Source organism: Petromyzon marinus, chromosome 21 (genome assembly GCF_048934315.1).
Source record: "Petromyzon marinus isolate PM22_M1 ecotype Great Lakes invasive population chromosome 21, UKy_Petmar_22M1.pri1.0, whole genome shotgun sequence".
In the NCBI taxonomy this organism is placed as follows: Eukaryota; Metazoa; Chordata; class Hyperoartia; order Petromyzontiformes; family Petromyzontidae; genus Petromyzon; species Petromyzon marinus.
The window spans coordinates 682,829-705,603 of NC_133687.1; the positions used below are offsets into that span (position 1 = coordinate 682,829).

General features: G+C 53.1%; 1 protein-coding gene across 5 annotated transcripts; it reads right to left on the reverse strand.

Annotated features, from left to right (window-relative positions):
• Positions 1 to 7,605: 7,605 nt before the first annotated feature.
• LOC116944690 (uncharacterized) lies at positions 7,606 to 20,418 on the reverse strand. 5 transcript variants are annotated; one of them, XM_032958468.2, is made up of 11 exons: positions 20,101 to 20,418; positions 18,070 to 18,148; positions 16,819 to 16,985; positions 16,055 to 16,172; positions 15,565 to 15,712; positions 15,209 to 15,226; positions 14,334 to 14,455; positions 13,183 to 13,251; positions 12,622 to 12,743; positions 9,772 to 11,685; positions 7,606 to 8,828 (listed from the first exon to the last, which is right to left on the reverse strand). In XM_032958468.2, exons 1-11 carry the CDS (start codon positions 20,170 to 20,172, stop codon positions 8,643 to 8,645), a joined length of 3,015 nt encoding a protein of 1,004 aa, XP_032814359.2. In that variant the 5' UTR covers positions 20,173 to 20,418; the 3' UTR covers positions 7,606 to 8,642. The 5 variants fall into 5 exon arrangements, with proteins under 5 accessions (XP_032814359.2, XP_032814360.2, XP_032814361.2 ...); XM_032958469.2 differs by having other exon boundaries at positions 19,673 to 20,417; XM_032958470.2 differs by having other exon boundaries at positions 18,839 to 20,417.
• Between the last annotated feature and the right edge of the window lie 2,357 nt (positions 20,419 to 22,775).

The window sequence follows — 22,775 nt, forward strand, 5'->3', positions numbered from 1 at the left end:
CAAACAGCATCATCAGGAGATAGCCAGAGTTGTGGAGAAATCCTCCTGTTTTGGTCTTAGAGAATTGGGGGTAACTGTGACGTCGTCACTGAGAGCCAAACAGGTGCGAAGACCGAAGTGGGGGCAAGGGGGGTTAATGTAGTTGTGGGGGCCGACGTCCACCCCACTGCCTTCGCCGGGCAGGAGGGGTGCGACGTCCGCCCCTTCCACTCCCTCCTCCACCACGTCAGTCAGCTCCCGCCGGGCCCCCGCCGACCTCGTGAGCGCCCTCTCTGAGGGACATACTCATGCTGCTGGCTTACAGCCGCACGGAGTTACTCCACACACGCCCGCGTACACCATCAGTAATGCTAACGCGGCGGCAAAAACACGCGCGCACCTGCAGGCGATTATACCCTAACACGCGCACACACCACAGCACGCGTTCCTCCATGCAGTTGCTCCACACACACACAAATCACAGACATTACACCGATGCTCTGTGCTAATTTTTATTCACGGCGCAAACCCTGCACTGCTATCCAACTCCCGAAATACTCACAAGCTCTATTACTTACCTCGCGGCTGTACTCACGGCGTCGCACGGACGCTGTGAGAGTCGAAGGGACGAAGATGGAAGAGAACTGTATCTATCGCTGTCTCGTAGCGGCACTCGCTAGCGTCGCACGGATGCTGCGAGCGGCTCAAGGAGGCAGGATGGCAGGGAGTCGGTCTTGGCGGCCAAGAGGTTGGAGATGAACTCTGGTCTGAATGGTTTTTGGCTTCCCATTTTATGCCCCTTGACTTCAAAAATCCAGGGTTATGTTATCGCGCGCGGTCGATTGTGCGCCTACCTGTGATTTTCAATCGTTTTCCTTCCCTTACATGGAGCATTGCGATGGTTACTTCTCGACCTATTGTCTATGCACCTGTACTCGTTAATTTCTGACTCAGCCTGTTTAATCTGGAAGGACGTCCGGTTGGCGAATACACACCCTGCTAGTGTGTACTTGGTTTGGGGGAGGTCATGGCACTGCAATCCCATGACCTCATATTCTGCTCTGCTCGCTTAATATTTCACCCCAGCCCCCCTCCCCGATGTTGTGTAGGTATACACCCCTCGGTGGATCTCTTCAAGGATTGAAGCCGTGGCATGCAGGTCGGCGAGGCGGGAGTGCGCCACATGGAGCGCACTCCCCGAAGGTGGCGGGCTCACGGGCGCTTGTGCAGGCTGCATACTGGCCGTTGGGACGGCCTCTTCATTGCTTGGTGATGTGCCGCCCCTGGAGCAAGCGCAGCACCGTCGTCAGCGTCGTCCGGAGCCCAGGTCCATGCACGACTCCTTGCCTCCATTTCTAGTTAGGTCTTTGGCCACTTCTGACACCAGTTGTAGTGGTGATGATGGAGACTCAGTCTTCTCTGGAGGCAACACGTTTATTTATAACTACAACGGTAACACAAGGTCCCTGACACAAAGGGGTATCGGCCCCTTCCACCCGATACCCTGGGGAGGTATAGCCTCTGGGCTAGCGTGTCCTAATCACTGGGACCACTTCCTATATATATCAACCCTCGGGCTAGGGGGACCTAGGGGAGGCTAGCTGACTCGATCCAGCCAAGGTCCTCGGGTCCTGGCCACTGGCCCACTCGGTCTTGGCCCTTACAGTGAGGGAAAAAAGTATTTGATCCCCTGCTGATTTTGTACGTTTGCCCACTGACAAAGAAATGATCAGTCTATAATTTTAATGGTAGGTTTATTTGAACAGTGAGAGACAGAATAATAACAACAAAATCCAGAAAAACGCATGTCAAAAATGTTATAAATTGATTTGCATTTTAATGAGGGAAATAAGTATTTGACCCCCTTTCAATCAGAAAGATTTCTGGCTCTCAGGTGTCTTTTATACAGGTAACAAGCTGAGATTAGGAGCACTCCCTTGAAGAGTGTGCTCCTAATCTCAGCTCGTTGCCTGTATAAAAGACACCTGTCCACAGAAGAAATCAATCAGATTCCAAACTCTCCACCATGGCCAAGACCAAAGAGCTCTCCAAGGATGTCAGGGACAAGATTGTAGACCTATACATGGCTGGAATGGGCTACAAGACCATTGCCAAGCAGCTTGGTGAGAAGGTGACAACAGTTGGTGGGATTATTCGCAAATGGAAGAAACACAAAAGACCTGTCAATCTCCCTCGGCCTGGGGCTCCATGCAAGATCTCACCTCGTGGAGTTGCAATGATCATGAGAATGGTGAGGAATCAGCCCAGAACTACACGGGAGGATCTTGTCAATGATCTCAAGGCAGCTGGGACCATAGTCACCAAGAAAACAATTGGTAACACACTACTTCGTGAAGGACTGAAATCCTGCAGCACCCGCAAGGTCCCCCTGCTCAAGAAAGCACATATACATGCACGTCTGAAGTTTGCCAATGAACATCTGAATGATTCAGAGGACAACAGTGTTGTGGTCTGATGAGACCAAAATGGAGCTCTTTGGCATCAACTCAACTCGCCGTGTTTGGAGGAGGAGGAATGCTGCCTATGACCCCAAGAACATCATCCCCACCGCCAAACATGGAGGTGGAAACATTATGCTTTGGGAGTGTTTTTCTGCTAAGGGGACAGGACAACTTCACCGCATCAAAGGGACGAGGGACAGGGCCATGTACCGTCAAATCTTGGGTGAGAACCTCCTTCCCTCAGCCAGGGCATTGAAAATGGGTCGTGGATGGGTATGCCAGCATGACAATGACCCAAAACACACAGCCAAGGCAACAAAGGAGTGGCTCAAGAAGAAGCACATTAAGGTGCTGGAGTGGCCTAGCCAGTCTCCAGACCTTAATCCCAAGGAAAATCTGTGGAGGGAGCTGAAGGTTCGAGTTGCCAAACGTCAGCCTCGAAACCTTAATGACTTGGAGCAGATCTGCAAAGAGTAGTGGGACAAAATCTCTCCTGAGGTGTGTGCAAACCTGGTGACCAACTACAAGAAACGTCTGACCTCTGTGATTGCCAACAAGGATTTTGCCACCAAGTACTAAGTCATGTTTTGCAGAGGGGTCAAATACTTATTTCTCTTATTAAAATGCAAATCAAGTTATAACATTTTTGTTGTTATTCGGTCTCTCACTGTTCAAATAAACCTACCATTAAAATTATAGACTGGTCATTTCTTTGTCAGTGGGCAAACGTACAAAATCATCAGGGTATCAAATACTTTTTTCCCTCACTGTAGTAGGACGTCGGGTCCCGGGGGTTCCCAGGGTCTGACCACTGGCCCACTCAGTCCCGGCCCTTAGAAGGACGTTGGGTCCGGGGGTTCCCAGGGTCCTAGTCTAAGCTGGCTCGCCAGTCTTAAGCTTGACGACTGGAAAATCCGTTTAGGGGTCCGCCTTATATACAGCTCCCAGGGTCACTCCGCCCCTGGTCACGCCTACTCTCTGGAACCTTCTGGAGGGACCTCAACTATTGCATAATCCCCCAGCCCCCACTGGGGGCCTGGGGTGTGTACCTCCGGTTCCCAACCGCCCTCTGGGTTCCCTGGCCTAACGGTGTTACTTGATACAGGCCGTACTCGCCGTTGCCCCCTGTTGACCCATGGCTGACGCTACACCAGGTAAGTCGTGGTAACCACGTGTAACGTTAACAATACCCACTACACCAGTATCTGAACATTTATAGCTCGGGTCGAGCATGTATATCTTTGGGACCTTTTTCCCAGTATCTATCCAAAATGATGAAAAATAAGAATAGGATTTTAGCCTTTCTGGCAAAAAACAGGTGTTAAGATATTCAAACCACAAAAATCGGCGTTTGAACATCATTTCAAATATAAATGCAATTTGAAACTGAAAGAGCCACAAAGCATTCGAGAACCTTGGAAAATAAGAATTGAATCTATTTAAACTACTTTTGAAATTTAGTTTACCAGGTAAGGCTCACAGAGTTATATAGCTCCTTTTCAGAAGCAACTTGCCCATAAATAATAAGTCAACGAAGTGGCTTATCATGTGGACATTTATATCAGCAAATACTCTAAATGCACGTTCATTAAAAATGTGGATGGAAAAACCAGAGTACCCGGAGAAAAATCCACGCGACTACAGAGAACATGCAAACTCCAAATATACAGGCGTCAGGGTCGAACCCATGATCTCCTTCATACCAGGCAAGGTAGTTAACATCTCGCCACCGTGGCGCTTTAATTTCGACAGGAAAAAAGATACACAACACGCGTCTGTGTAGATACGTTGTCTGCATCCACAAAGGAGATGTATTGCGTATGTGTCATGTTATTTATATCCTCCGTAAGGGCGACAATTATTGTTTTGTCTTACGCACTACTCTCGCCATAGCCCAACCCAGAACCACCCCCTTACCTCAAGCCATGCGCTTGGTTATATCAAATAAAACTAAACAATTTGAAGATACTTGCTGCGTCGGCAGTGGTGCAGGATCACGAATGAACATTAACTTTGGTACATTTTTCGATAGCACCGCGGCCTTGAAAGTAAAAACGTGTTCTGACAAGGTGATGCGTCGGGGGAAACGGCCGTTCTTCACGGCACATAGGAAGCGGAGAGCGAAGGAATTATCCATCGATGCGTTCCGGTTTTTTTTCAACCACCAAATAAACCCTCGTCGTCGGAGACTACACTGTACAATTTGCAACGGGTGTCGAGAGGCGCGCAGCACCTAAGCGCGGCAGCCCAGCCAATGGGAGAGCGAGCGTCACCAAAAACGTAAGCAGTGCGAAGTCATCAATGTCACTTTTTGTCTGTCTGTGTTCATGCGCTTGCCGGGGATTTGGCTCTCAAACGGTGGGGTTTACGTAAAAAAAGAAATTGCCAGGTACCACGCCGTAAGCCCCTCGGTTGGCAAACGCTATTCCTTTTTCACGTCCCTCACCTTTAAATTAGTTAAATTAGCGGTTGAGTGCGATTTTTCTTTATTTCATTATTTAATACGCGCGCTGGACCACACCAACTCACGCATTTTTGGTGGGGGGGACGAGCCATGCCAAGTCACACGCGTTCGGTAGGGGTGAGGGGAAAATTTTGTTTCGTGTTAAAAATGCGACAAACACAACGCTGAGGTACATTCTTCACTGTGTGATGTCCCCCCCCCACCCCGATGCGTACAGTTACTACTATAGAGTCCGTACATATTCATATAGCGCTTAGATAGTATTGTTGTTGCGCGGCCGGGGGGATGGTGGGGGGGGTAGCGGCCCAGCCCCCAGCCTGTTGGCTGGGCAATCTAGGCAAGGCCGGGGGCTCTGCACGGGACTAGGCCTCACCACGCCACTCTGTCAGGTTCGTGGTTTGTGCTATAGTCGATATATACTGCTATAGAGTCAGTATGTACTACTGTTGTGATAGCACATACCACCACAGTCAATATGCACTGTTGTAATCATAGCAGGTACCACCACTGTCGCTATGCACTGCTGTAATCATAGCAGGTACCACCACTGTCGCCATGCACTGCTGTAATCATAGCAGGTACCACAGCAGTCAGTATGCACTGCTGTAGTGAGAGCAGCTACCACCACAGTATGCTCTGCTGTAATCATAGCAGGTGCCACCACAGTCAGTATGCACTGCTGTAGTGAAAGCAGGTTCTACCACATTCAGTATGCACTGCTGTTATCACCAGGTACCACCACAGTCAGTATGCACTGCTGTAATCATACCCGGTACCACCACAGTATGCACTGCTGTAATCATACCAGGTACCACCAGTCGGTATGCACTGCTGTAGTGAAAGCAGGTACCAAAGTCGGTATGCACTGCTGTAGTCATAGCAGCCACCACCACAGTCAGTATGCACTGCTGTAATCATACCAGGTACCACCAGTCAGTATGCACTGCTGTAATCATGGAAGGTACCACCACAATATGCACTGCTGTAATAATCGTAGGTACCACCACATTCAGTATGCACTTGTTGTCAAAGCATGTACCACCACAGTATACACTGCTGTAATCATACCAGGTACCACCAGTCAGTATGCACTGCTGTAATCATGGCAGGTACCACCACATTATGCACTGCTGTAATCATCGTAGGTACCACCACATTCAGTATGCACTTGTTGTCGAAGCAGGTACCACCAAAGTCGCTATGCACTGCTGTAGTGATAGCGCAACCACAAGTCGGTATGCACTGCTGTCGTGAAAACAGGTACCACCAGTCATTAGGCACTGCTATACTGATAGCAGTGCATACTGTCGATGTGTGTGCACGTAAGTCGATGTGTGTTAGTCAATATGTGTACGTGGTGTGTGTGTAGACTACTAATTGAAATTAAATTACTTATTTTAACAATAGTAATGCGTGTCTATGTCCATGTGTGTGTGAGTCGATGTGCGTCTGCAGTGATGTGTGTGTAAATCGATGTGTGTGTGCGAGTCAGTGTGTGTGTGTGTGAGTCGATGTGTCTGTGTGTGAGTCGATGTGTTTGTGTGCGAGTCCATGTCAGTCGATGTGCGTGTGTGTTAGTCGCTCTGTGTGCGTGGCTCTATGTGAGTCAGTGTAGGTCCATGTGTGCGTGAGTGCACGTGTGTGTACATGCATGTGTGTGTGTCAGTCCATGTGTGTGTGTCAGTCCATGCGTGTGTGGCTCAATGTGCGTGCGCGTCGATGTGTGTGCTTGTGAGTCTGTGTCAGTCGCAGTGTGTACGGCAATGTGTGTGAAAGTCCATGTGTGTGTGCGTCGATATGTGTAAGTCCATGTGTGTGTAGGTCCATGTGTGCGTCGATGTGTGTGCGTGGGTCCATGTGTGTGTAAGTCCATGTGTGTGTCTTCGTCGATGTGTCTGTAAGTCCGAGTGTGTAGGTCTATTTGTGTGCGAGTCTGTGCGAGTCGATGTGTGTGTCGATGTGTGTGTAACTCCATGTCTGTGTCTAAAGTCGATGTCTGTGTGTGCGAGTCCATGTGTGTGTAGGTCGATGTGTTTTTATGTGTGGGTCGATGTGTGCGTCTGTCTTTTTCGCCCGGGCAACGCCGGGTACTTACCGCTAGTTGCTCATAAATTAAGGGTGCTTTTTGGGGTGGGGGGGGGTTACATGTATAAATGTAACTATGTCGTAAAACCCACCACCACCCGATACGACCAATTAGCGAAATTGGTTACGGGAACAAGACGCGCCACTTGTACAGCAAACCCCGCAACATTTACAATCTGAGTTAACGTTTCGCCAGCGATTACAACAACCAGCTCAAATAGGGCAAGCAACTTGTAGGTTGGGAAGGGAAAGTGGCGGGTGAGCGGTGGAGGTGTGATCAGGCAGGATGGGGTGGGCAGGGTGGTTGTCAAGGCAGGCATTAGAGTGGTTTCTACCAGACCAGTGACCAAAGGGAAGAGAAGACCTAAAGCCGGGTGGTGTGAATCTCTGGCCCTCTGTGTGTCTATGACTGTGCTACCCTATATGTTCCTATGTGAGTCTAGATTCTATGGATGTCTAAGAGCAGATGGTGGGAGGCTGTCAGGGCAGAAGTTGGAGGGTCTAACGCATTGGCGATGTGGTGGTGGAGATAGCGGCGGTGGCAGTATCCACGACTCCGTCAGCGGTGTAATGATGGCGACCGTCATGTCTGGTTTTACTCCACACACGAGGCCATTAGAGGCAAAATCCTCGCAGTTTAATGCAAAACAGCGCATGGCAAATATAAACTGTACAGAGCACCCATCAGCACGAGTCCGTGCCTGCCTCAGCACGTTCAACCCCAAGGCATGTTAGACCCACAGTTTGTATCCTGCATGGAAAGTCAGACCCACAGTCCATACCCCGTGAGGAAATTGCACGTTAAGACCCAGTAGCATGTTAGACCCGTGGCACGTTAAGACCCAGTAGCACGTTCGACCCGTGGCACGTTAGACCCTGTTACGTGACCCACATATGGTACCACACGCAGTGGTACACAAGCTTCTAAATGCATATTCAGGTATAAACACACACAGGTATAAACATACACACACACATGCACAGGTATAAACACACACATAGGTATAAACACACACACATGCACAGGGGTACACACACAAACAGGGGTACACACTCAAACAAGGACGCACTCATACGCTCATCTGCATTATAGTCACACGACATTATGAACCTGGTGACCTCGGTTTGATTCCTGGCCAGTGGAGAGTGCCAATGAAGCGAGAGAAGGCATCCGCCCCTCAGCTCGATTCAGCCTCAACAGAGTACCTGGTGCGATGGATGAGGACATCACCACCGGGATAAAAAGGTGACCGGAGGAGTGGTTACAGCCACGCCGGCCCCTCGTGCACGGTGCCAGCCTTCGCAGGTGCTCGCTAACAGCACTCGCCCCAATAGTCTGTGCACGCCATTGGGGGGAATCTTTGTCTACGCTTGCATTTGTGTTGCCGCATGCCCCTGCGCAGACATGTTCCATGTCTGTGCAGCGGGACGTACCTGTGTGTCCATGTATGCCGTGCACATGGACGCTACGTGCGCACGTAGCATCTGTGTGCGCTGTGTTGTCTTTGTATGCCGTGTCCACGTGCGGCGGTGTCCACATGCACTGTGGCGTGTACATGACGTGGGACGCCATGTTGTCTACGTGCAGTGGGACACCGTTTTGACTACATGCAGTGGGAAAGCCGTGTTGTCTACGTGTTGTGCTGTGTTTTCTACGTGTAGTGGGACGCGCGGAGGTATGCCGCAGGGAGGTAGCCCTGGCCGGCCGGCCCCTCCGCCAGCCACCAAGCAGAGTTCCCGGCCTCGTCGTGGAAGCAGAGCACGCGCACGCGCTCACGCGCACGCACACTCAGCTGGTTGGGGAGCAGCGCCGAGAAGGAGAACACGGCCTGGTAGAACTGAGACACGCGGGGGACACGGGGGTGAGACACGAGTGAGACATGAGTGAGACAAGGGGACACGGCCTGGTAGAACTGAGACACGTGGGAGTCACGGGGGTGAGACAATGAGAGGTGCGGATAACACGGCCTGGTGGAACTGAGACACATGGGGACACGGGGGTGAGACACAAGTGAGACAAGGGAAAACGGCCTGTTAAAACTGAGACACGGGTGACACGGGGATATGTGCGATCAAAATGAGATGCACGGGGTCATACGAGGGAATCACACAGTAAGTTGGTACACACAGCATGGCATAGGAAGTCATACATGAAGTTCGCACACACGGGGTCACACGGCAGCAATACTCACCGAGCTGTGCGGCCTTGCCAGGACAGCACGGGGGGCAGAGGGTACGGGGACACGTGACACCATCAGAAGGTACGAGACAAGTGACACCATCAGACGCGCATAGCCACTCACAACCACACACGCACAACACCCGCAACAACAACAATAGCCAACATTCGCCGCCACTAAGTGGTGGTGACGTCACAACAGCCCTGGTGCCAGGATAGGTGCATGCTCAGGCTATCATGTGAAGTGTCGAAGGCTCGCTGAAAAGTCACGGGACAGACCCAGGTGCCATGGATTGACCGAGGCGACTGGCAAATATGCACCAGCTGTGCTCCATACAGCGCAAACTCGCTCCTCCGCCCTCCGTTGTTACTGTAGGGGGACTCCCTCCCACTGCCCAACAGCGTTCTTCACGAGCCTCCTCCACAGAGGCCAATCTTGACACCACTGGTACTGGCCATCGGCAAGTCCATTCAGCTCCACATTATCCTGTACCGCATCAGCCCATCTCTTCTCTAGCCTGTGCCGTACCCGTTTAGCCTCGTCTATCCGGCCTAACAGAAGCTGCTTGGGCATGCACCGACACCAGCACACGGTTACTCACATATTCACTGACGACGAGTTCCCTTCCATCAGCACCGCCCGTCACCTGCTTCTCGTGCTCACGGCGCTGCCTGGAATTGGGGGCCCCGTCTGCACTGGAAGGGGAGCCGCATCCGTCTCCAGGGTAACCGTTTCCACGGCGTCCATCTCCAGGGTAACCATCTCCCCGGCGTCCGTCTCCGCGGCACCCATCTCTGCGGCGCCCAGCTCCACGATCACCATGGTAACCAGCTCCACGGTAACTGTCTCCATCAGTCCTGTCACCACAGCAACCGTCCCCAAAGGTTCTGTCACCGTAGTAACCATCTCCATAGGTTCCAAGGCCGCTGTAACCGTCTTCATAGTTTCCGTGACTGCGGTAACCATCTCCATAAATTCCATCCCCACGGTAACCATCTCCACGACGCCCTTCCCTATGGTACCCATCTCTATGGTACTCATTTTCAGAGTAACAGCCTCTGCGGCAACCCTTTCCATGGTAACCGTCTCCATCGTAACCGTCCCCACGGCGGCCCCGCTCGACTGTGCTGTCTCGGTAAGGGGGCTGTCGACCACGGTCTGGGTGGACGCCGGAAGGAGGAGAGCGGTGATGGACAATGGGAGGAGAGCGGTGGTGGGCACCAGGAGGAGGGCGTTGGTGGACAGCGGGAGGAGGAAGGCGGATTCCGCAGTCCACCACGTCGAGGCCTCGCGGCGAGCGGTGGCGGCGCTGCCGCCCCAGCACCCGGTCGGTCGTGTGGTGGACAAACACCGGGGCAGATGCCGTGTGGTGGAGGGGCTGGAGCGTGCCGTAGTCGGGGGCCCGGTGCGGGGGCCCCGCAGGGTCGTCGTGGAGAGGGGGACACCTGGGGCGGCGGTCGCGGTGGAGCGTCGGGCAGTCGGAGCGCGGGCGACCGTAGTCGTCGTCGTTGTAGTCATATCCGGAGCCCAGGAGGTCGTGGCTGGACTTGGGGCGGCGCAGCGGAGGCGGGGCGTATCGGCCATCGTCCGAGAAACGGGGGGGACCCCGTGGCGGTGACCCCCGATGATCCCCGTCGGTCCGGGCTCTCCGCGGGGCTCGGCCTGAAGAAGCCTCGGGGGCGGGGGAGGCAGGGGGAGGTAAGGGGAGGGGAGGGTGCGGGGGGTGGGGGCCCCGGGCGGGAGGGCGGGGGGGGTTGCGTGAGCGTGACAGGGAGTCGAACCCCGAGTCGGACCCAGTGCGGACAGAGTCCGTGCGGTCTGAATCCGTGGGCTCCTCCAAGCCGGTGAGGCGCCACCGTGCCACTCGCTCATCCGCCTCGGCCCCCGGAGTCTCTGCGCGGTTTTTCTGCGGTTTCAATCTCCGCTCGGTCGTGGGTTTCCCTTCCTGTTTTGGTTTCAGCTTCTGTTCCTGTTTCAGTTCCTGTTTTGGATTCAGTTCCTCTTCCTGTTTTGATTTCGGTTCCTGTTTTGGGCCCGGAGGCCGCGGCCTCGCCCTGCGTTTGGCGTCACCGGCACACTTGGCTAGGCCCAAGCCTGCACGTGTCCTGCAGGTGTTGCTGCCGCCGTCGTCGTCGTCCATCTCCCCATCCGTGTGGGACCGCTCCTCGTGCCGTCGCCCCGGAGACCGAGGCGCTGCCCCCCCCTCTGCGTCCGAGTGGCGGCGCAGGGGGACGCGGCACACTGCGCGATTACCGTGACGACCGTCTGCCTCTCCCTCCGGCTGAGAAGCAACGAGACGCTCGCCGCTCACGCTAACGGCTGCCACCGCCACCTCCGCCTCCTCCTGGCGGGTGTGGTTGTTGTTGTTGTTGCTGTTGTCGTTGTTGATGACAGTGGAGGTAGTGGCAGTGATGGCAGTAGGAGAGGTGGCGGCGGTTGCTGCAGACGTCTTGACGTCAATGTGCAAGACACGGAAACGCTTCGCCAGGTCCTCGCCACCATCGTCGTCGCGAGACTGACACAGGCAGCAAAATTAATACACCACACACACGCGTTACATAAACAATACAGATCCCCCATATAGCCGAAACAGACTGTTGGGGCAGATGCTGTTAGCGAGCACCTATGACGGCACACAAGGGGGTGGGTGGCAAGCACCATGCCCGGCTGTCTGTCTTCCCAATGCCGATGTTTACACACTGCACCAGGTACTCATTTGAGGCTCAGTCGACCTATAGGAGGCCCAGGACCGGTTCAAATAATCATCGCTGATGTTGGTCGTGAGCAGGAATCCAACTCGGGCCGCCGGGTTCGTGGCGCAGCAAGCTAACCACTGCGCCACCACTCCCCACTGGGTACAAAGACAAAGATCCCCCATATCTTGTAACAGACTGTTGGGGCAAGTGCTGTTAGCGAGCACCTATGAAGGCCTACTGGGTACACACACACGGGTACACACACACGGGTACACACACATGGGTACACACACACACATTCCCCCACACACTCACGTACACACACACATACATGCAGGTACACACACAAAAAAAACACAAAGATCCCCTGTATAGTCTGAACAGACTGTTGGGGCAAGTGCTGTTAGCGAGCACCTATGAAGGCCAGCACGGAATTCCAGGGGGTGGGTGGCCAGCACCACGCCCGGCCGCCTTTGTCTCCCTAGTGGCAATGTTTACACACTGCAACAGGTACTCATTTGAAACTGAGTCTACCTAGGGGAGGACTGGTTCAAATAATCCTCACTGGTGTTGGCTGTGAGCGGGAATCAAACCCGAGTCACCAGGTTCGTAGCGCGCTAACCGCTACACTACTGCTCCCCACACACACACACATGGGTACACACACACACTCTCCCACACACACACTCACGGTTACACACACACCAGTACACACACACACACAAGACGAGCACTCCCTATGCACGCCGCCTCACCGTGAGCCCCGCGAGCTGCCGGATCTGTGCCGTGGTTTTGGCGAGGGAGGAGACTCCACGCCGGAACAGTCGCTCAGCCAGCACCGACAGGGGGGCGGGAGGGGGGGGTACCCTCCTCACCACTGGGGAGGGGAGGGGTGGTGAGTGGGATAAGTGGGTGCGTGGAGTGAGTGGGGTGAGTGGGTGCGTGGGGTTAGTGGGTGAGTGAACCGAGTGGGGTGAGTGGGGTGCGTGAGGCGAGTGGGTGAGTGAGGTGAGTGCAGTAAATGGGTGAGTGGGGTGAATGGGTGCGTGGGGTGAGTGGGTGCGTGGGGTGAGTGGGTGCGTGCGGTGAGTGGGTGCGTGCGGTGAGTGGGTGCGTGGGGTGAGTGGGTGCGTGGGGTGAGTGGGTGCATGCGGTGAGTGGGGAGCGTGGGGTGAGTGGGTGAGCGGGTGCGTGGGTTGAGTGGGGTGCGTGGGGTGAGTGGGTGCGTCGGGTGAGCGGGTGAGTGGGTGCATGGGGTGAGTGGGGTGAGTGGGTGAGTGGGGTGAGTGGGTGAGCGGGGTGAGCACTGCGCGTACCTAAGCGCTGAGCATTATTAATGGCCATGTTGGCTTCCCGCAAGCTGGCAACAGCCCTCGCCAACGGCTCTGCATACATACACACAAACGCACATTCACACCAACACATTCACACCGACACATACACAAGAACACATTCACACCGACACATTAAAACACAACTCAACGATGTCTTGTGTTGGCTTTAAGGACTGTTGGGGAAAGTGCTGTTAGCATGTAGCACCTATTAAGGCTAGCACAGAACACGAGGGCGTGGATGGCAAACAACACGCCCAGCCACCTTTATCTCTCCATTGCTATGTTAACACTGCACCAGGTACTCATTTAATCCGGTCATCATTGCAGCGACTTTTGGCTCGCCATCGAACAAAGACGGTCACTGTATTGCACGCTTTCAAATGCACTTCTGCGGCCGTCTGGAACGCTTTTTCTTCTGATATTAGGAAGCCACTGGAGCTATGCACTTTTCAATCTAAATTGAAATAACTTCTTGAGAACGGCTTTTTGTGTTTAGTTTGTTGTCCTTCCCCCATACCTCCAATTAGTAGTTGACTACATACAGTTTGAAAGAAGTTCAACATACACACAAGGCTGAGTCGACCTAGGGGAAGCCCAGGACAGGTTCAGATATTTCATCACCGATGTTGGCTGCGAGTGGGAACCAAACTCAAGTCGCTGGGTTCATCGGCAAGTGTGATAACCGTCGTGCTATAGCTCACGCAAAGATCGGCAAAACATCGTGAACTGTTGAGGAAAGTGCTGTTAGTGGGCACCTATTAACGCATGGGAGCGATCTCAGTCGAGAAGCCTTGCATCGAGACTCCCCCTTACTGGGGGCTCTAGAGGGGACTGAGGGGCGTCTTTTGGGGCTAAGTGTATGTGTCTCTCTAGGGAGTCTAGGTATATCTGTGCGTCTCTAGGGAGTCTACGTGTATCTTTGTGTGTCTCTAGGGGGTCTAGTTTTATCTGTGTCTCTAGGGGGCCTAGTTTTATCTGTGTCTCAAGTGAGTCTAGGTGTATATGTGTGCCTCTATGGGTTTCTGGATACTTGTGGCAATCTCTGTATCTCTATGTATTTCTATTTATCTGTGTATCTCTGGGGATCTCTAGGGGCCTCTGGGGGTTCCTGGGGGTCCGTGGGGAGTACGCACCGCAGTCGGGATGCGAAAGGGGGGTGTGACGCGCCAGCTCGGTGAGCAGGAGCGGGTAGCGCGTCACGCGCTGCACCGGGAGAATCAGGAACGACGGAACGTCCACCAAGCGACGCTTACCCCTGCACGGGCACACGGGGACACGGAGACACGGGGAGGACAAGCACACCAAGGCACAGGGACATGGGGACACGGGGACACGGGGAGACAGGGACACGGGGACGTGGATACACATGACACAAGAGACAGACAACTGTCAGGAGATGTATCCAAATGAGCAGCTTCATTGAGCACCTTGCCCAAGTCTCGTCTGTCTCACCAGACCCACATCCACCCTCGCCACAACCCTCACCACAACCGCCACCACCACCACAACCCTCAGCACAACCCTCACCACCACCGGCACTGGAAAAACAAGACTTTTAAAGGTCCCCCGTGTAGCCTTAACAGACTGGAGGGGCAAGTGCTGTTCGCGAGCACTTATTAAGGCCATCACAGCACACGAGAGGGTCGGTGGCCAACTGGTGATGTTTACACACAGGTACTAATTTCAGGCTGAGTCAACCTAGGAGAGGCCCAGGACCAGTTCAGATAATTGTCACTGGTGTTGGCCGTGAGGGAGGATCGAACTCAGGTCACTGGGTTCATACCGCAGCATGCTAATAATTACACCATGGCTCCCCACCACCAGCACCACCACCAACACAATCTCCACCACCATCACCATTACCACCAAGCGTGCATGTGTGTGCGCATGTGTGAGTACGTGTGTATGTGTCAATCTGTGTGCACCTCTGTGCATGGATGTGCATTTGTGCGTTTGTGCATCTGTGCGTTTGTGTAAGCGTGTGAGCGAGTGTGTGTACACTACTCACACGTGAGTGTAAATCTCCCTGTGGAAACAACAAAGAGACAGGGAGAGGGGGCGGGAGAGGGGGAGACATTTATAATCACAGATCAGCCGAGAAAGGGCACAGGGACATGGGGACATGCAGACACACGGAGACACGCAGACACACGGAGACACGCAGACACGGAGACACGCAGACACACGGAGACACGCAGACACACGGAGACACGCAGACACACGGAGACACGCAGACACGCGGAGACACGCAGACACACGGAAACACGCAGACACGCGGAAACACACAGGGACATGCAAACACATGGAGACAGACAGAGATGGGGACATACAGATACATGGCGACGGGGACACACGGAGACACACCGGAGTGCGGTGATGCTGGCCTGTAGGCAGTCGCAGGAGTGGGGGTCGTGCGACCACATCTCCATCTCGGCCAGGCCCTGCTCATGGTGCGCGCAGTACGACTTGTATACGCCCTCCACCTCGTCGCGTACGCCCAAAAACACGCTCCCTGCACACGCCACCATCCACAGCGGCATCATCATCATCGTCAATGTCTTTGTCATAGAGTTAACTTTGGGTGTTTCCAGGACTAACCACAACCACGACAACCACCATCAACCATCCTTTCCATCAACCACAACAGCTACCACCACCACTATATCCTGATCGCTACCATCACCACCACCAGAACCACCACCACTATCCTGATCACTACCATCACCACCATAATCACCACCATAACCACCACTATTATGGTGATCACCACCATCACCACCACCATCACTACTATCATCACCACCACTGCGATGATACTCCACCACTGGGCGGCCTGCCCACGGCGACCGCTCACCAACGATCTGCGAGGGCGTGTCGTTGGTGATGACGAGATGGCGCAGCTCGGAGAAGAGGCGCGACGAGAGCGCGATCACACTGTCCAGGTCTCCGTTGAGGGCGCTGGCACAGCCCAGCTGTGCAAAGACAAAGATCCCCGTGTAGCCTTAGCAAACTGTTGGGGTAAGTGCTGTTAGCGAACAACACCTATGAAGGCTGGCACGGTGCACGAGGGGTTGGGTGGCTAGCACCATGCCTGGCCGCTTTTGTCTTCCAGTGCTCATGTTTTATACACACCACACCAGTTACTCATTTAAGGTTGAGTGGACCTAGAGGGAGGGCTCAGGACCAGTCCAGATATTCGTCAGGGATGTTGCCCGAGAGCGGGGATGGAACTTGTGTCGTCTGGTTTGTCGTGCAGTGTGCTAACACGGAGACCCAGAGTCACACACTGCGGATGCTGCTGCTGATAATGCTGCGACTGCTGATAATGAAGATGCTACTACTATGGCTAATAACGACGCAACCACTGCTGCTGATAATCTTACTGCAGTTGCTGCTGATGTTACTGCTGCTGATAATGTTACCGCTGCTGCTAATATTACTGCTGCTGCTAATGTTACAGCTGTTGCTAATGTTACTGCTCCTGATAACGTTACTGTTGCTGATAACGTTACTGTTGCTGATGTTACTGCTCCTAATAACGTTACTGCTGCTGATAACGTTACTGCTGCTGCTACTGCTACCGCAAGTGGCGCTGTGGCTGCGGCCGGCCGACCTCACCTGCTGCAGCGGCACGAACACGCGCTTGCGGAAGACGCGCAGGTCGCACAGGAAGTCGCGCTCCGTCTCCAGGAGCTCCTCTAGCACGCGAAGTCGTCGCTCCATCTGTTGGCGCCAGGCCAGACGCTCGGGGGGCTCCTCGGGGCCCCCACCTCCGTCGCTCCATGCTGCACGCGCACAGCAGACGATGGCGGTCCCCGCGGAACCTCAGACAGACTGTTGGGGCAAGTGCTGTTTGGACTATGAAGGCTGGCATGGCACACACGAGGTTCGGTGGTGACACACACACACAACAATTGTTGTATTGTAGCTTTCTGAGCCTCCCCTAAATAAAGATTATGATTCTAATAAAGGTTCTGATTCTGAACAGCCGCCACCAATCACCACAAAGTGGCGGTGGCATCACCACAGTGATTGTGCAGGCTAAGTGCACCTTGGCATCACCACAGTGATTGTGCAGGCTAAGTGCACCTTTAGGCCACGTGAAGTGTCGAAGGCTCACTGGAAGGTCACGGGACAGACTCGGGTACCATGGGTTGGCCTGTATATTTCGAGTTTGCACGTCTCTCTCCCCTTGGTCGCATGGATGTTTTTTTCTCTGGCTCCTCCGGCTTTCCCCTCCACATTTAGAAACGTGCATTTAGATTATTTTGCTGCTAAAAATGTCCACATCGTAAGCCACTTCGTCAAGCTATAGTTTGTGGCCAGGTCGCTTCTGAAAAAGCGAATATCTCAGTGGGCTTTACCTGATAAAAACTAGTTTTGTTTTATTTGTAGATTTTATGAAGTGATTTGTTGACTTTTTATGCTTTTAACTCTTTGTGTGTTTTTGTATGATTTGTTGTTGCAAAATTCTGACCTGCCCCTACTGGTCATCTGTGAAAGAGATGTACAGTATAGCTCACAATCATATTCCTGCAGCATACACAGATATTCTGATTCTGAGATGGCTGGCAGCTGCACCAGCTGTCCTCCTCACTGTGCCAACTCGCCGTGTTTTAGGCGCCCAGCTCCGCTCGTTGTTGTGAGCATCGCTCCGCCGCCCGACGGCAGAGGAGTGACGCTCACACAAAGGACCCCCGCCCCCCCGTGCAGCCTTTAACAGACTGTGGGTGGCAAGTGCTGTGAGCGAGTAGCGCCTTTGAAGGCCGGCACGGCAAATATGGGGGTGGGTGGCCAGCACCACGCCCGGCCGCCTTTGTCTCCCCAGTGGCGATGTTTACTACGCACCGCTACACCAGGTGCCCTCACCTGTGATGTAGCTGAGCGGCACGGAGGCGCGCGAGGGGGGAGCAGAGCTGCTGAGCGTGGGCATGGAGACACGCGGCTCCTGAGACAACACGGAGACACGCGGACAAGGAGGCACGGGGACAGAGAGATGCGCGACTGCCGAGACAATACCGAGACAAGGGGACAGGGAGACACCGGGGACACGCAGCTCCCTAGACAACACGCGGGCACGGGGAGACACGTGGCTCCCTGGACGACATGAGGACAACACGGAGACACGCAGCTCCCGAGACAACACGCGGGCACGGGGAGACACGTGGCTCCCTGGACGACAGGAGGACAACACGGAGACACGCAGGGACGAGGCTGCGCGAGTCGTCATTCGTGAGAAACAAGAAGTGCAACAATGGAGGATTCGACACGGCCACTCCCTCCGCACCGCTCACACCGACACAACACACAGAGGGACCCCCGTGTAGCCCACACAGCCTGCTGGGTAGGGGGGTTGGTGCTGTAAGCGAGGGCCTACGAGAAGGGGGTTGTGTGGCCAGGAGCACGCCCGACCGCCTTTTGTCCTCCCAATTGCTGGTTTCTTTACGACACAACGCATCGGGCGACTCGTTTAGAGCCGAGTAAGGGTCCCGGGACCTGTTCAGATCATCGTCACCGGCGTTGGTGGCCGTGAGGGGCAATCGAACTCGGATTGCACTGTGCCACCGCCCCGCTCCCTACAAGCACACGCACACTGTGCACACACTGTACACGCACTGTACAACCTCCCCACTCTCACCTCCACGCCCGGTCTCCCTGAACGCTCCCCGAGGTCTCCCCACGCGGCCTCTGCCCGTGTCCCTGTGCACACGACTAGGTCGTGGCGTCTGTACCGCTGTGTCTTTAAATGTCTGCTGTTCGGCGTGCCTACTCCAGATTTTCTGTTTGCACAGTCACATAGTCACTTTAAGATGTTTTCTTGTTCGTGTTTTTGTTTTTTTTGTTTGTTGTGGTTGCACCCGATTCAAGAGCCGAATGGCTCACCAGGGCTATACCAAAAGAAATAAACAGAAAAAATAAATAAAATACTCGCGTCTCTCCGTCTCTTCCTGTGTCTATGTCTCAGTTTCTACCCGCGTCTCTTTCACTCCCCGTGTCCATACCCGTGTCTCTCCCCGTGTCTCTGGTGCGTGTCTTTCCTCGTGTCTCTGGTGCGTGTCTCTCCCTCCGTGTCTTTGGTCCGTGTCTCTCCCCGTGTCTCTGGTCCGTGTCTCTCCCTCCGTGTCTCTGGTCCGTGTCTCTGGTCCGTGTCTCTCCCTCCGTGTCTCTCCCTCCGTGTCTCTGGTCCGTGTCTCTCCTTCCGTGTCTCTGGTCCGTGTCTCTCCTTCCGTGTCTCTGGTCCGTGTCTCTCCCCGTGTCTCTGGTCCGTGTCTCTCCCCGTGTCTCTGGTCCGTGTCTCTCCCTCCGTGTCTCTGGTCCGTGTCTCTCCCTCCGTGTCTCTGGTCCGTGTCTCTCCCCGTGTCTCTGGTCCGTGTCTCTGGTCCGTGTCTCTGGTCCGTGTCTCTCCCTCCGTGTCTCTGGTCCGTGTCTCTCCCCGTGTCTCTGGTCCGTGTCTCTGGTGCGTGTTCCTTACCTTGGGTTCAGTTCCACGCATATACAACGCTCATGTCCCAGCTCGCGGGGACACGGGAAGAGGGAGACACACGCAGAGACCGATACACGAAAGACAGAGACACGAGAGACAGAGGCACGGGGGACAGAGACACGAGAGACAGAGACACGAGAGACACAGACACGAGAGACAGACAGAATCGAGAGACAGCGGTAGGGGGACAGACACGACAGACAGAGACACGAGAGACAGACAGAGACACGAGAGACAGCGGCAGGGGGATAGAGACACGAGAGACAGACACGAGAGACAGACAGAGAGACAGAGACACGAGAGACAGCGGTAGGGGGACGGGGATAGAGAGACAGAGACACGAGAGACAGCGGTAGGGAGACGGGGACAGAGACACGAGAGACAGCGGTAGGGGGACAGAGACACAGAGTTGATACCGGAAGTTCCTCGGCGCCGCGCCTTGCGCCGCCTAATTGGTAATCGCACGTCACGTGGGACGCGTCACCCATGACTCATCCACGGGGGAGCGGTGGTGCAGCGGTTAGCGCCACGCGCCACGGACTCCTGCTCACGGCCAACGCCGGTGACAATGATCTCAGCCGGTCCCGACTCTCTGCTAAGTCGACTCAACCTCAAACGAGTACAGTACCTGGTGTGATGTGTAAATATCGCCACACTAACAGCACTAAACCTCTAAAGTATGTTATTCCAGATTTGAAGTTTTCGTGACTGCAGGGATCCATACTCTTTGGTTATTTCGGTAAAGTGATTTAATTAATTAAATTTTATATCTACGTGACTTTACCAGAAAGAACCAAGAATATGTCCCTACAATGTTTGTGTTTCAGCAGAAATGTATTCTTTTTTTATAAAAAAAATATCCCTGTAGTTAATTATAACACAAACATTTTCCGTAAGCCCAGCTTACACGTGCTGTATCAATATAGCTACAAGGATAAAACTTTATGCGAATTTACTTTTTGAACCATCTAATGCGCTCCGGTAAGAGTTATTGTTACCCAACTGCAGTGACGCTTCGAGTCACGTGGGTTCGTCTGCACGCGCTCCAAGCACGCGCTGTTGTGTTCGTCGCTGCTCGTGTTTTTATAGTCGCTGGTTTTGTCAAATTTTCTGGTGTTTTAGCTCCAGTGTTGTGGTAATTAGTATGTGTGAACCTATATCGATCACTTTTTTGAGAATGAAGTAGTAATTAATGGAAATATTGTAATTGAAAGGTGTTATTTTAATTTTACGAGTTGTTTATATCACAATTTACATTACATTCAGTGATATATGTGAATTACGATTTACGAGTAACAGTACAAAAACATTACTAAGGATTCTGTATGGTATGGTGCGGGCGGAGGTCCATGAGGGGTGACACCAACCCTAGAGACGCCACTGAGGCTATGTATACCTGGGGTCTTTGTCTGCAGGTGTTCCGGGAAAAGTCCTGGCAAGGATTATTCAACATCGCCTTGCCAGGCACGCTGAGGAGAGGCTTGCGGAGCCGCAATGTGGTTTCAGGCCAGCACGGTCCTGGACAGACCCCACATTCTCTGTCCGCCTGCTACACCAGAAGTGCATGGAATTTCAACAGGACCTATACAGTGAGGCAAAAAAGTATTTCATCCCCTGCTGATGTTGTACGTTTGCCCACTGACAAAGAAATGATCAGTCTATAATTTTAATGGTAGGTTTATTTGAACAGCGAGAGACAGAATAACAACAACAAAATCCAGAAAATCGCATGTCAGAAATTTTATAAATTGATTTGCATTTTAATGAGGGAAATAAGTATTTGACCTCCTCTCAATCAGAAAGATTTATGCCTCCCAGGTGTCTTTTATACAGGTAACGAGCTGAGATTAGGAGCACACTCTTAAAGGGAGTGCTCCTAATCTCAGCTTGTTACCTGTATAAAAGGCACCTGTCCACAAAAGCAATCAATCAATCAGATTCCAAACTCTCCACCATGTCCAAGACCAAAGAGCTCTCCAAGGATGTCAGGGACAAGATTGTAGACCTACACAAAGCTGGAATGGGCTACAAGACCATTTCCAAGCAGCTTGGTGAGAAGGTGACAACAGTTGGTGTGATTATTCGCAAATGGAAGAAACACAAAAGAACTGTCAATCTCCCTCGGCCTGGGGCTCCATGCAAGATCTCACCTCGTGGAGTTGCAATGATCATGAGAACGGTGAGGAATCAGCCCAGAACTACACGGGATGATCTTGTCAATGATCTCAAGGCAGCTGGGACCATAGTCACCAAGAAAACAATTGGTAACACACTACGCCGTGAAGGACTGAAATCCTGCAGCGCCTGCAAGGTCCCCCTGCTCAAGAAAGCACATCTACATGCCCGTCTGAAGTTTGCCAATGAACATCTGAATGATTAAGAGGACAACTGGGTGAAAGTGTTGTGGTCAGATGAGACCAAAATGGAGCTCTTTGGCATCAACTCAACTCGACGTGTTTGGAGGAGGAGAAATGCTGCCTATTACCCCAAGAACACCATCCCCACCGTCAAACATGGAGGTGGAAACATTATGCTTTGGGGGTGTTTTTCTGCTCAGGGGACAGGACAACTTCACCGCATCAAAGGGACGATGGACGGGGCCATGTACCGTCAAATCTTGGGTGAGAACCTCCTTCCCTCAGCCAGGGCATTGAAAATGGGTCGTGAATGGGTATTCCAGCATGACAATGACCCAAAACACACGGCCAAGGCAACAAAGGAGTGGCTCAAGAAGAAGCACATTAAGGTCCTGGAGTGGCCTAGCCAGTCTCCAGACCTTAATCCCATAGAAAATCTGTGGAGGGAGCTGAAGGTTCGAGTTTCCAAACGTCAGCCTCGAAACCTTAATGACTTGGAGAAGATCTGCAAAGAGGAGTGGGACAAATTCCTCCTGAGATGTGTGCAAACCTGGTGGCCAACTACAAGAAACGTCTGACCTCTGTGATTGCTAACAAGGGTTTTGCCACCAAGTACTAAGTCATGTTTTGCAGAGGGGTCAAATACTTATTTCCCTAATTAAAATGCAAATCAATTTATAACATTTTTGACATGCGTTTTTCTGTATTTTTGTTGTTATTCTGTCTCTCACTGT